The 14326-nt window shown below is 43.3% G+C and overlaps 1 protein-coding gene across 7 annotated transcripts in view; it reads left to right on the top strand.

Moving 5' to 3' along the window:
* The window catches only part of NPHP4 (nephrocystin 4), a 264867-nt gene that overhangs the window by 156515 nt on the left and 94026 nt on the right, over positions 1 to 14326 (top strand). For all 7 annotated transcript variants that reach the window (XR_012802230.1, XM_075604944.1, XM_075604943.1 and 4 more), the window contains one exon: positions 13397 to 13452. Coding sequence is in view for 6 of the 7 variants with exons in the window: in XM_075604944.1 (XP_075461059.1) it covers positions 13397 to 13452 (56 nt within the window). In the remaining variant the exon portion in view is untranslated. The remainder of the gene's footprint in view (positions 1 to 13396; positions 13453 to 14326) is intronic.

The raw sequence follows: 14326 nt of genomic DNA, 5'->3' as shown, positions 1-14326 counted from the left end.
AATTTGGGAGTATTTCTAGTGAAATCCTATGCAATTAATTCACATCTCCCTTAGTAAAGCATGTCTCGCAGCCCCAAAACATATAGCATGAAATAAGCAGATATAAGCAGTCTCTTAATAATGAAAGTCTTATCTGTTAGCTGCTGTAGAGTAAGCTTCTCTGCTCTCCTGGAACCGCACCCGTGCGTGCACAGAAAATCAGCATCCAGGTTTAGAAGTCTTATTTGGTGTCTTGCAATCAGCTATGCTGGGCAGAGCTCAAGACAGGTCAGCTCCAGAGATGTGTGTTCTCTTGGTCAGTCTCTCCTGGGAGACTCAAGAACACTGCTGCTCTGTTTCTCCAAAGGTCAGCTCTCATTCAGAGCTAAGGAGTCACTTCCTGTCTCAAAGGCAGGCTTTTTCTACCACCTGTAATCAGGCAGGTGGTGTTAGTTAATTTGCTACCAGCAGTTAACCACCACACTGCTGGATTAGGGGCACATTTGTGAACAGGGATAAGTCCCCTGTTACAGATATAAATACAGTTTATCTCATCCTTGCAATAAACCCAAGGCCCAAAGAAGCTCCGGCGAAGGAGCTTGGGTTGTCAGACCAGGTGAGTCTTGGCTACTACCCCCAAACATGTCTGTGTCCTTGAAGACACAGTTGCCCTTGTTTTTTTCTCCCTCACCCCAGATTTTATTCCCAAGTGCAGGTGAGTTTCAGGACTGTCTCTCTGGAGATACATCCATGCTCACTTTCCCCCCCCCCCCCCCGGTCCCCCCTCCCCACCCTCGTCCTCTGTCCTTGAGCAGCTGCTAGGCCACAAACTTTTTCTTACAACTGTACATCTACAGTATCTATCTATCCTATCTATCCTATCTATCTATCTTCTGTATATAAAACTGTGTTTACAAATTGTCAACATATTTGTCTTACTAAGTAGAAAAAATAGCTAAATTCTCTTCACTTTTAATCGAGTTGTACTGTATGTATAGTAGTTGTTAAAAAGGTTTTCACATCCGTCTGTAAAATACTGTCTTACCACCAGAGGGCAGTGGACCATTGTTAAATGACTACTATTATTCTCCATTGAGTTGTTTATGCAATTTGCACTACAATTTTATCCATATAGATCTAAATAGTTGGCATCCTAACTGGACCTTTAAAGCAACAACTGCCCCCATACCCTTTTTTTTGTTAACCTCCGTAGAACCGGGGCCTCCACGGAGCTCAAACGTGCTTTTCCCAAGGTTTTGTAAAATAAAAATCTACAAATATGTCTGTGAGGTCACCAATAGAAAGCCACAAGCTGGACACGACATTGCAGCTTGGGTATCGGTGGGGGGAGGCTGAAATTTTTTTTGGTGGGGGGCCACTAATTAGATTCTGGAGATCCCATTTTAAGACATGCAGACGGGACTACTGCTTTAAAAAATAACCCTGTTTACTTAATTAGCTTATAGCAACAGGTTGATTATGTTTGGTCTAGGAGAATAGTAGATTCACTTGTAGATTATACTTTTTAGTGGACCAACATGAGCTCTTTGTTAATGAAATTATAGTGTACATACAGTAGCTTTAGAAACCTTACAGGTCTCATGTATCACAGTCCTGCCAATTTCCTGTTTGTAAAAGGGTCCCAAATAATCTTTTGTGTATCGTGTTGATAATGTTGAGCATCATAATTAGAAAAGATTAGTTGCATAAACACTTATAGAAAAACCAATGCAATTTCAGGAGGTTTTACAAGGGCAACCATAATGTTTGCATTGGGCTGCGTCCCGGCTGAATGCGCGCTCGGAGGGAGGGGGGGAGGGGAGGAGAGGAGAGGGGGGGGGAACCCGGCCTTAGGTGGCAGTCTCATTCTTGTTTACATCACTGTGAGTGCTCATTTACATGTCATTACCCAGAATCCCTGGCTGCAGGAGAAGCATTGTATGATAGGAGATCATTTGGAAAGGCAGGTTTGTGGACCTGTGAAGTGTGAATCTGCTCACAACTGCTATTTTTTATGTGCTGTAAACTGTGTGCATGGTGGGTGTTTTTTGACACTTTTTTTACTCAACATAACTTTCTTTGTCTCTGGTTGTAGTCACTACATAGCTAATAAACAATTCTCACACTATTGAGACACAAAAGGGTGAAACAGCTGTCTGAGTAGGTTTACCGACTATGCACTTCTTTAACTTGGGCTGTGCTGAAAAGCTGTGTAATGCGACAGGCATAACCTTATAGTGATCCATGTTAAAATGGATATGAAACAAAAAGTGACATTGCATGCTCATTTGCTTTCATGTCATTACCCAGAATCCCTTGCTGCAGTGGAAGCATTGTATGCTAAGAGATAATGAGAAAAGGCAGGTATGCAGACCTGTCTGAGACATGTGAATGTGCTCATAAGTGGTATTTTTATTTGTTGTCTACATCAGCAAATAACCGTCCAAATGCCTTGTTACCAAATGGCCATGACAATAGATACTGTAAATCAAGACAGCATTTGAGTGCCCTGTACAAAGAGTTTGTGGTTTGTCATGCACAAGTGAATTTATTTTGAATGCTCTAATACACAATTTTCCAAAACCAGGCTTTTACTCAGAATCATACATTTTCTTGTTGGACTGAAATTTATGTATGTGTTTTTGCCATTTACCATCCAACTGAGCTCTGCAGGAGCAAGGATTGTCACTATGTTTAAGATTTCCCTCCAGAGAAAAGCCAGCATGGAGGGAGTTTAGAGTTTGCGAAACTATGTTTTTTGATTCAGACCGTTTATGTACCTGATTATTCCATTTTGATAAATTGAAAATAAGTTTCCAAATGACTTCTTATTTGGTGTATTACAGTCAGTTTGTAGCCAGTTATACTTTTGGTTTACGTGATAACTGTTCAGCCCTTTTTAAATAACTATTAAAATGCAACCTGTTCTATGTTGATTACCAACTGCTACTGCTACTTGTCCTCACATCCAGCCTTTAAGGTTAAAGCTTTTGTAGATAGGCCATTTTACTACTGTAATTTCTCAAAATGCAATATTAGGCATACTAGTAAAAAAAAGTAAATATTCAAAAGTCAGAAAACGAATTATTTATTACATTAAGCTACATTGTTACTCTGAAATTACACCAACAAGACTGTGAAGGCATCTAGCAAATACATATGGGAGGGCCCCGGGCATGCGGCGGGTTCCGTTCTATGGGCCCGCCGCAAAGTGAAAATCACCGTAAAGCGGAACGGCGATTTTTGGTGTGGTCATGCGCAAACCGGCAATTCCCCCTTCGCGCGTGCGCACCCTTGGCAACCACCCTTTCTGCACATTTGCACCTTCGGCAACCACTCATTCTGCACATGCGCGACCTCGGACTTCCCCGTTCTGCGCATGCGTAGACATGGTGGTTCCCTTCTCGGTACCGCCGTATCGCTGAAAAGCAGGGTGCCGAGAAGTGGGGCCGTGCTGTACATCTCCCCAGCTCATAGAAAATACTGTTTATTGTATTCCTAAAAACATTTCAAGTCTTAATGCAGCAAGAGTAACAGCTAGATCAGGCCTGCACAACATTCGGCCCATGGGCCACATGCAGCCCGCCTGGTCTCCCTGTGCGGCCCGCAATTGCCCCCTCCACCTCACGTCCCTTCTTTGGTAGGGAAGGAGCGCATTCCAGTAGTGTGATGCGCTCCCCCACGAGCCTGCTGCAGCACCAGCAGTTGAAGCGCTGACGCAATGATGCGCTCCCGCCTCACCCCCGCCGAGCCCGACCTCTGAACTTCCAGCATCTGGTGCTACAAGAGCGCGCTTCTTACCTTGCACTTCACCTTCTTGCCCTGATACTGGTAGCCGCGCGGCTGAGGCCCGTTTCTGCCACAATCAGGTAGGCATGGGGGGGGGGGGGGAGGACTTCTGAAAGCGAATGGGAGATGAAAGGTGCTGGGGGAGAGGATGAAGGATGCTGGGGAGAGAGGAAGAGATTTAGAGCCCCAGGGGAGAAGAGTGGAAGGGATTACGGGTTCCATGGGAAAGGGGTTAAGTTCCTCAGGGAAACAGAGGAAGGGGTTTATTGTCCCATGGGAGGGAGGAATTGGGAGAGTTGGTGAGGGTCCCAGGAGGAAGAGAGGAAGGGGTTAAGTGGCCCATGGGGAGGGTGGGGAAGGGGTTATGTGCCCCAGGTGAGATTGAAAGGGATAGAGATAGGATAGCAGCAGCTTCAAAGCTGCTCTCACTGCACCGGCATCCCGATATATCACGATAACCGGTAATCTCCCATATCAGCACACCAGGAGATTATGTATATCGGTATACCGCCCAACCCTACACCAACCTAGATTGACCCAACAGAAGGCTTCATATCTCAATGTCCCTCAATATACTTGTCTTCCAAACTAAATGAGTAATTATATCGTACTCTTAACAATTATTTTGCATTTCCTTCAAAAACTTCCTTGGGGCGGCAGCAGTAACACACACATTAAATAAATAAACTCTATTCATAATTTCAAGAAAATCAAGGTTGAGAACCTTTTCTCATTTTCTTATGTACTACCGGCTGGATAAGAAAGTGCTATTTATCCATAAGATCTTTTTTTTCCCCCAAAAGCGAAATTACAGAACCTCAAAAGAAAAGGTAAAATAAATTTAAAGCAGCAATCTCAGCTGTTCCTTGTATTTTTCAGACTTTTTTTTTTTTTTACATGATTCGAACTAGAGGATCCTTTGAAGCAGAACGGCACTATTATTAGCCCCGAGGACCACCCGGTTAACTAGATATTCAGCGGTCAATTTAGCAGTATTTCTTGTTCCAAGAAAAACAAAATAGCTGACAAATCTCAGGCCGATAGAAAAAGCGCAACGTCGCCGCTTGCTTAGTTAAATGCCTGTCAGAAACACAGTCTCAAACTTCTCCAGTTGGTATTTGGGGAACCAGGAGGTATCAGTGATGATATAGAGCGGTCTAACTCTTGGAGATCTCCCCAGCTGGAATCATCTAAAAAAAAAAAATGGTTTAAAAGACAGGATTGCTGCTTTAAGCTATAATTGAGCTGCTCGTGTTCATTTCTTTGCCCATATAATTTCAAAAGATTAATATGATCAGTTTATAGGCACATACATATTGTGCATGTCATCTAATAGCATGCCATGGTTGTAATGCTATTTGCTTTAAAGAAACCAAATGTATAAAATATAATAATTTATGTAGGTATTATTGTGTTGGATTATTTTTTAATCCAAGCAATTATAGCTATGCACGGTATTGCTTTTTTTTTAACTTGATTATGGGATTGTACAGTATTCATGTTAATCTCTTCTGAAATATACTTAAATGGGAGCCCATTCAAAATAGTCTCACTCAAATCGTTGAAGAGCGACTATAAAACAGAATTAAATGGAGCATATGAGGTATACACAGTAATATCTATCTGCATATATTAGTAGTTCCTTTAAGATGTTCTGGCATAAGAAAGAGGGTTTTAGTTTTATTATTAAGTTATAAATTAATAGGAAGAACTCCTGGCCAATATTGCACAGGCTTTTCATTTCTGTCTTAAGCAGTTGTTTAAATAGTTACTGACTTATCTTTTTCTCATAAGGATCAAACTCGTCTGATTTAACATCTTATGCTAAGCTATTTCTTTCCAGACAATATATGGTAAAGAGTGGTAAAATAATTGGGAAGAGGTAAATACATCAGTGCAGGCCATTATTTCCAATTAGATTGCCCTTGTCAGAAAACATATATTAGAGTAAATTAATACTGTAATTGTTGGTGAATTGTTTAGTTGGAAATGATCACCTCTGAATAATTATATTAGAAACAACAAAAAAGAGAAAATGTTTCTAAAATAGCTGTAGCAGCCAAAATGTGTTATGGATCAATGCCATTAAAACATGGAATAACCTTGAGACAGAATAATGAGCTTGGTTTTATTGTGCATCAAAGAAAGTGAAATAGCTAGAAACATTGCCTTTGTATTTGGTATTGGGAAAGGTCTACCTTTTCCTTTTAGGTGAGCATGCCTCTGACAAACTGTACAGAATGGATTACTGTATGATAAAAGGCATTCTGTCAAAAGCATCACATACAAACGTATTGAGATTTCCTTTGTATTGTTTTCACACATGGGATGGGGACCCACAGATAACCCTCCAGTGTTTTCCACACACCAAGAAACTAATCTACAGTTATTATGTAGACCAGGGGTGGCCAACTCCAGTCCTCAAGGGCCACCAACAGGTTAGGTTTTATGGATATCACTGCTTCAGCACAGGTTGCTCAATCAATGGCTTAGTCATTCTGACTGAGCCACCTGTGCTGAAGCAGGGATATCCATAAAACCTGACCTGTTAGTGGCCCTTGAGGACTGGAGCGGACTACACCTGGTCTTGACTCTACTGGTTCTGAGGTGAGGAAAGAAGAAAATAGACAATAACTGTTTCAATGGCAATCCCATTCAATTCGCTCAATACAAGTTTTATTATATATATATATATATATATATATATATATATATATATATATATATATATATATATATATATATATACAAATACAACTGTATGCTCATCTGCATGTCTTAGGCAGGTCTGCAACCCCGCCTTTCCCAATTATAACCCAGCATACAGCACTTCCACTGCAGCAAGGTATTCTGGGAAATGACATGCAAATGAGCACACAGTGTCACTTTTTGCCTCAAAAACCATTTTTAACATGGTTCCCTATAGGCTTAAGCTTGCTGCATGGTCACAGCTTTGAGCACAGCCAGGGTTAAGGTGCATACCCAGAAAACCACCCACAGACAGCCGTTTCGACCTTGATGGGTCTCATCAGTGTGGGGTTGATTTTAACTGGATATGCATAAGAGGCTATGGGATAGGCTATACCATAATACTGAGTTAAGTTATGGTGAGTAAAAAAAGTGACAAAAACCCTCCACAGGAAAGCAAATATGCAACAGCTGTCTGTGGGTGGTTTTCTGGGTATGCACCTTAACCCTGGCTGTGCTCAAAGCTGTGACCATGCAGCAAGCTTAAGCCTATAGGGAACCATGTTAAAAATGGTTTTTGAAGCAAAAAGTGGCACTGTGTGCTCATTTGCATGTCATTTCCCAGAATCCCTTGCTGCAGTGGAAGTGCTGTATGCTGGGTGATAATGGGGAAAGGCGGGGTTGCAGACCTGCCTAAGACATGCAGATGAGCATACAGTTGTATTTGCATATTTGCTTCCCTGTGGAGGTTTTTTGTCACTTTTTTTACTCACCATAACTTAACTCAGTATTATGGTATATATATATCTATATATATATCTATATATATATATATATATATATATATATATCTATCTATATATATATATATATATATATATATATACTAGCTGAGAGACCCGGCGTTGCCCGGGATGTAAATGCGTAATAGGTAGTATTATTTATAAATCGTGGAACAAAAGGTGACTGTTTGTTGTAAAGGTTGGATAATAATATTGAAAAGAAAGATGGAAGAAAATGTAATACGATGTTGTATAAAAATGGTTTATTGTAACCACATCACAGTACAATGTATATTTTGGTGCCATAAGTGATGTAAAAATCTGAGTCGTGTGTCCTGCTAGGGTGTGAGGCGGCGGGTGGCGCGTGGGTTGTGAGTGCTGTCTGCGAGTGGGGGTCCTGCTAGGGTGTGAGGCGGTGGGTGGTGCGTGGGTTGTGAGTGCTGTCTGTGAGTGGGGGTCCTGCTAGGGTGTGAGGCGGCGGGTGGCGCGTGGGTTGTGAGTGCTGTCTGTGAGTGGGGGTCCTGCAAGGGTGTGAGGCGGCGGCTGGCGCGTGGGTTGTGAGTGCTGTCTGTGAGTGGGGGTCCTGCTAGGGTGTGAGGCGGTGGGTCAGTGATGTCGGTGCGTAGGGGCGGGAGGCAGCAGGTGTGTGTGGCGGCAGGTATGTGTCGAGTGTGGCGGGTGTCTGTTGAGTGCGTGCAGCGGCTGTGAGGCGGTGGGTGAAAGGCAGAGGCGGCCGGAGTAAGGGCGGGTGAAAGGCAGAGGCGGGGGTTGGGAGGCGGTAAGGCGGGCATGAAGGCGAAGGGCGGCGGGAAGGGGAGGAGGGGGTGGTGGAGGGGGGCAAGGGGTGGAGGAGGGGGGCAAGGGGTGGAGGAGGGGGGCAAGGGGTGGAGGAGGGGGGCAAGGGGTGGAGGAGGGGGGCAAGGGGTGGAGGAGGGGGGCAAGGGGTGGAGGAGGGGGAAGGGTTAGAGGAGGGGGGGGAAGGGTTAGAAGAGGGGGGGGAAGGGTTAGAGGAGGGGGGGGAAGGGTTAGAAGAGGGGGGGGGAAGGGTTAGAGGAGGGGGGGGGAAGGGTTAGAGGAGGGGGTGGAAGTGTGGGAGGGGGTGGGAGGGGAAAGGGGAAAAAGAGGTGGAGGGGGGGGAAGAGGAGCGGAGGGGGGGGTGGAAAGGGGAGCGGAGGGGGGGGGAAGGGGGGTGATGGGGGGGGGGTGGAGGGGAGGTGTGGAGGGGGGGGAGATAAATGGGGAGGTGAAGGGGGGTGGAAGGGAGAAGTGGAGTGAGGGGAGGTGAGGGGAGGTGATCGGGGGTGAGGGGTGGGTGAGGGGAGGTGAAGGCCGCTCACTCACCCGTCCGGCAGGTCCCACGTGGATCTGAGGCGGGAGGCAGCGTGTTGTGGCCGCTCCCCCGCTGTGTCCCGGGCGCTCACTCGCTCCCCCGCTGACTGTAGCGGCGCCGGGGGGGGGGGGGTATCGGGGAGACACTGACACTGGAGGGGAGGGGGGGTGGAGGGGAGGTGAAGGGGGGGTGGAGGAGAGGTGAAGGGGGGTGAAGGCCGCTCACTCACCCATCCGGCAGGTCCCACGTGGATCTGAGGCGGGAGGCAGCGTGTTGTGGCCGCTCCCCCGCTGTGTCCCGGGCGCCGCCATCTTGGGTACTCGGCGCCGCGAGGCAGCCTGCCTGGCCACTGGCTGTTCCCCCGCCGGGGAGGGGTGAGTTGTAGCGCCGGGGAGGGGGGGCATGTATATGTGTGGGGGGGGGAGAGGTGGGAGATATAGAGGGGGGTCTCGCACGGCCGCTGACACTGGGTGGGGGGGGGGGCGCTGAAGGGGTAATAATAGTGTGTGTGTCCCGCTGACTGTAGCGGCGCCGGGGGAGGGGGGGGCGGGGTGAAAGCGCGGGAGACACGGGGAGAGGAGGAGGTGCGCGCGGGTGCTGCTAACACTGTGAGCTCCGCTAATGTAGGTAACACCCCCCCTACACACGTGTGTGTGTGTGTGTGTGTGTGTGTGTGTGTGTGTCTGTCACTGTGTGTGTGTGTGTCCCTGTGTCCCTGTGTGTGTGTGTGTCCCCCTGTGTGTGTGTGTGTGTGTGTGTGTGTCCCTGTGTGTGTTTGTGTCCCTGTGTGTGTGTCCCTGTGTGTGTGTGTGTCCCTGTGTGTGTGTGTGTCCCTGTGTGTGTGTGTCCCTGTGTGTGTGTGTCCCTGTGTGTGTGTGTCCCTGTGTGTCCTTTGGCCCGTCACTCCGCCTCAGGCCAATGAGAGGTGTGCGGGGGCGGGCGGGCCAAGGGACCAATGAGATTTCCCCTAGGGACACCGGACATCCAGGCAGGCATGCATGCATGCAGGCAGGCAAACATACAGTGCTTTCACTAATATAGTATAAGATATATATATATATATATATATATATATATATATATATATATATATCTCAAAAGAGACAAAAAACAATGAAGTAGCGCCTCTAATATATCCTGAACATAGGCTATTATAGTGAAGAACTAGTTAACCCTACCATGAATGTGTCTAGTGGGGTGGTGTATTGATGGCCAATATCAATACTAAAAACCTGTAATATCAGAGAAGATATGGTAGTATATATATTATTTAGTTAAACACAATACTATTTATTAAAGATAAAAAATAAACAATTATAATAAAAACCTCAAAGTGTATGAATACACTAAATAAAAATTCTTTAAAAATGATTAAATAAAAAACCTTTAAAAAACCTCTGAAAAAACAAAGTCCCGTTCCAAAAGCAATGACATCCAGGTGTTTGCAGCCCGTTTCAAAGGGATCACTACTCCCTGAACAAATCTGTGAAAAAGAAGAAAAAAACAGGCGCACACCTAGTGCATTAACGTAATAACATGTAATTTATAGAACTTAAAAGCAAACAAATGCCCACTCACAAGAGTACTATATAAATAAGCAGGTATGAGATTGGCTCTCATGTGCCAGCATCGTTGTCCGGTTCGAAGCAATAGCGTCCTCACGTGTCTCTCCTCCGTGTAACCGGATAGCCGGAAGTGAAGTCCTTCCAATTCAGTGTCCAGTGTATGGAGTCCCTCCGGGAACCAGCAATTCAAAGATCTTTGTGCTGGCAACAATACCACGGGAGAACAGGAATCAGCGTCGCACTTCCAATAGTACCAAAGTTCATAGGCAAGTGACGGCCTCAGTCAGACCACGCCCTACATCAGGGGATCATATATAGATATAGATATAGATATAGATATATATATATATATATATATATATATATATATATATATATATATATATATATATATATATATATATATATATATATATATATAGATATATATACACACTCATACATGGGGCACAGAATATTTTACCTCCCGGCTCCAGTCCACCATGGAAGAAGCTGTTGAGCTCTGCTTTCCAAAGTCAGGCCCCATAATGCCTTGCATGGCAGATCTACGACTTTCTGCTATTTTTATCCTCGGGTTCCCAAGCATTTTTAAATATTAAAAGTATGTTCCATGCATCTATTACTCTTTCAATAGAAAAGTACTTAAGGGAAGATTTGACTGAAAATGTTATTAAAACATTAAAATAGTTTAAATCAAAATAAGTGGGTTACATGCTGAATAAATTGAGTAGCAAGTTGTCCATCCTTCAATATACTCGTCTAAAAAGGTACATTCAGGATAACATAAAGTATATTTCACAAAAAAACTGTGGCAATTTGTTGCATCTAAATCACACAAGACCTGCTTTCATCTAAGATCTGGGAGGTCTCTAACAAGGTTATCAGGTCAGTTTGACGTGTTTGAAGCTTGAAGGGAAAAAGAGAACAGAAATGAAATAACCTTCAAAACCGAGAAAAATAGAAAGCAAAAAAAAACCCAAATAAGACCAAGACTTTATAAAACAGCAACTAAACAGCAGCATCCTTACAATAGTACATTGTACAATGAATGTTACAATTATTCTAAAACTAGGAAGTAATCCAAACCAGGGAAAAAATACCCTGCATAATTAGTCATCTTTGTTGCATGATGAACAAAAACCCTTGCTCACCTCGCTTTTTACCTTGTCAGTCATAAGATTCTTTTCTACAGTCATTCTTTCATTTCACTTCATGAAATAGGCTTGTTAATTTGTAGGTTTAGTTTGCCCAATTTGAAAATAGTTTCTGTTTCAGCACATAAAAAGGGCCTGAGTGACTGTCTGATTTTGAGTGAAAACAGAATAGATTGTAGCAAAAAAAGAGAATGGTGGATATTCACATGAGTGTAGACTGACACAAGACAAGCAAACCCAGATATGGACACTCGGTCTCCCTAATGGGTATATGTAACACTATAAAATACACATTTTATTGATATAAATCATTAAAATAAAGGGTAATAAAAGAAAGCAATGACGCAGAATGAATCCCTCTAGTAACACTTCCGGTAGGTGTTGGGATAGTATTAATATATGTTGGAGTTCTGGGCTGTAAATAAAGTCGAGACTCCCAGGGCTATGGTGCCCAACAACAAAGAAGTATAGTATCCCTTATGTAAAGGGATATGTATGGGATGTAAGTACACTGCTGGTTATACACCTTATATTCAAGATCCTGTATAGGAATTTAAACTTCTAATAGGTACAGGAGGCGATAAATATTCCACTTAGTGAACCACAATAAGTCTTGGGGAATTACTTTTTATTAGTAAAAGGTGCATCACTGGATTCGATAAAGGGACTGATATAATGTCCAAATCATAACCCATTTATGAGATATGGGTATGGTGAACCCTATTAGTGTGGTCAGTAGTCAGGGGATATACTAGTATCGGACATAATATACTGTAAATCAGGATCATAAGGGTAAGTATATACTGGAAATCTGTTTTGGAGATTGTGATCATATGATTCCAGAAGGTGCTTGATCTCTACAGTTAGTGTCAGCTCCAATATACAATATGGCTGCTGCAAGAATAGAGTCACTGAGGGTCAATACTCTTGAATACTCTGGGTTATTAGGCTCCGCCCAGGGTGGGGGCGAGTGCGCTCACACTGGATGCGATGAAACACATTGCACCAATGTGTGTGGCCAGCTTGAGCAAGCGCCTGCGCATGCTCAGCGTTTGGCTGCTTGCCAAAGCAAGCAAAATTGAATTTGGACGCGTGAGCGGTTCACCCCCCCCCCCCCCCCGCGTGTGCACCTAGCCGACCACAAATCTTCCGACCGAGCAGGGAGTGTGATGTCACCGCGCATGAGCGCCCGCTCCCTGCCTGGCCGCAGCCGTCAATGTCCTTAAATGAACTGGTATACTGTAGCCTGAGTGCTTTGAAATGTTGTGTCTTCAACCCCCCCAAAATATATATATATTTTTTAAATCGCTAGATTAAGAGAGTCTAATTTGTACACCCACTCATATGCCATGTAAGATGACTCCGAAAGGGCCATTGTGTACTTGCTCGCACTAGCAAAGCATGATGGGGCACGATTTTGATGTGGCGACTTGGGTACCAACGCTAGGTGCAACAAGGTTAAATTTAGATGTACAGGATTTTTCCAACCCTATACTACAATATAAAGTATGATTTCCATATGGCCACGACAGTTCAAATTGAACTATGACTACGATTCAGATGTCCTGCTGTGATCCCCTTTTATATAAAGGCCATTTTTAGTCAACCATGGCTTATATTTTCTTAAAAAATGTAAATACTGTACATTTGCAGATTTTGCGAAAATTAAGAATTGCACCATAACATACAATAATTTTCAGTTTGCAATGGTATCACATATAAGAAAGCTGGTAATTATTTTTCTCACATTAAACATCTCATAATTGCAAACAGCGGGGGGTGGAGGGGGTACCTACCACTCTGTGCTGATTTGCATCAGTGAGCAATTTACAAAATAACTTGAATAAGTGATGCTGAAAGCTGGAACAAAAAAAAAGATATACTCCTAGCCATAGCAGCGATATTCCTCAAAACACTTTCCAGCGCCAGAAGACACCTTATCACCCATTCACTTAGTAAATGTGAGCCTAGTATTTGCAACAAAATAGACCATTGAGACACTTCATACAGTATGTTGCCGTTATTGTTTCTTATTCATGTAAAATATTTTCAGGAAAAAGAAAATTAACAAGATTTTTGTTGTTTTTCATAATTTTTTTTCTCTTTTAGCAAAGATAGGGCTTCAAACGCCATTTTCTCCTCCACAATCTCAACGAGGACCTGGGGTAAGTGTCTAGATGGAATACATTTGTAATGTTTAAAACTATGTCAAAGTTACGTTATTAAAAATCAACACGGAAACCCCAATTGACTTCAGTGGAAGTTTCAGTATGATAATGCTGTGATCAACACTTTTACAGTTTAATGAATAACCCCCCATGGATCTAACTCGAACATTATCATTTAAGAAAATGCAAAGTTATGGTGATCTTCTACTGAAGCATAATCTGTGTCCCTTGGGTTATGGAAAGCAATAAAACCCAGGAGGTGCTAAGTTAAATGTTTATTGTTATGAATACGTTTGAAGTGTTGTGATGTCCAGTGATCTGTTAAAATGATTTGCCTAGTAGAAGCCATGAAGCAGTCGTATTGTTTGGTTGGATTACTTTATGGTTTGTGTTGTGTATAAGCGACATCACAATGTGTTGTACTATATGTAAAGCGACTTTATTTGACAGGGAACATGCATTTGGTCATGAATTATCATTCAGCACCAGACCATATGTTGGACAGTTGTACAATTGAGAATTACTCGACGGTAATGGTCATTATTTTCTACTATAATGTTTCAGCTTGCTTCCCTCTAAAAACCTATTTTTTTTAAACAACGTTCCTGGAAATATATCTGATAGTCTACCAACTTTCATATCTATTATGAGTAGTAAGCTTCCCATTTTTTTTCTTTTTTTTTCCGCGAAGTACAATTTTAGGAATTAATTTTCATACTCTGATCTTTAGTAAAAACCTGTTTACAGGCATACCCCGCTTTAAGGACACTCACTTTAAGTACACTCGCGAGTAAGTACATGTCGCCCAATAGGCAAACGGCAGTTCACGCATGCGCCTGTCAGCACGTCCTGAACAGCAATACCGGCTCCC

This window comes from Ascaphus truei, chromosome 6, assembly GCF_040206685.1.
Source record: "Ascaphus truei isolate aAscTru1 chromosome 6, aAscTru1.hap1, whole genome shotgun sequence".
Taxonomy (NCBI): domain Eukaryota; kingdom Metazoa; phylum Chordata; class Amphibia; order Anura; family Ascaphidae; genus Ascaphus; species Ascaphus truei.
This window is presented reverse-complemented; position numbering and strand designations above follow the sequence as displayed.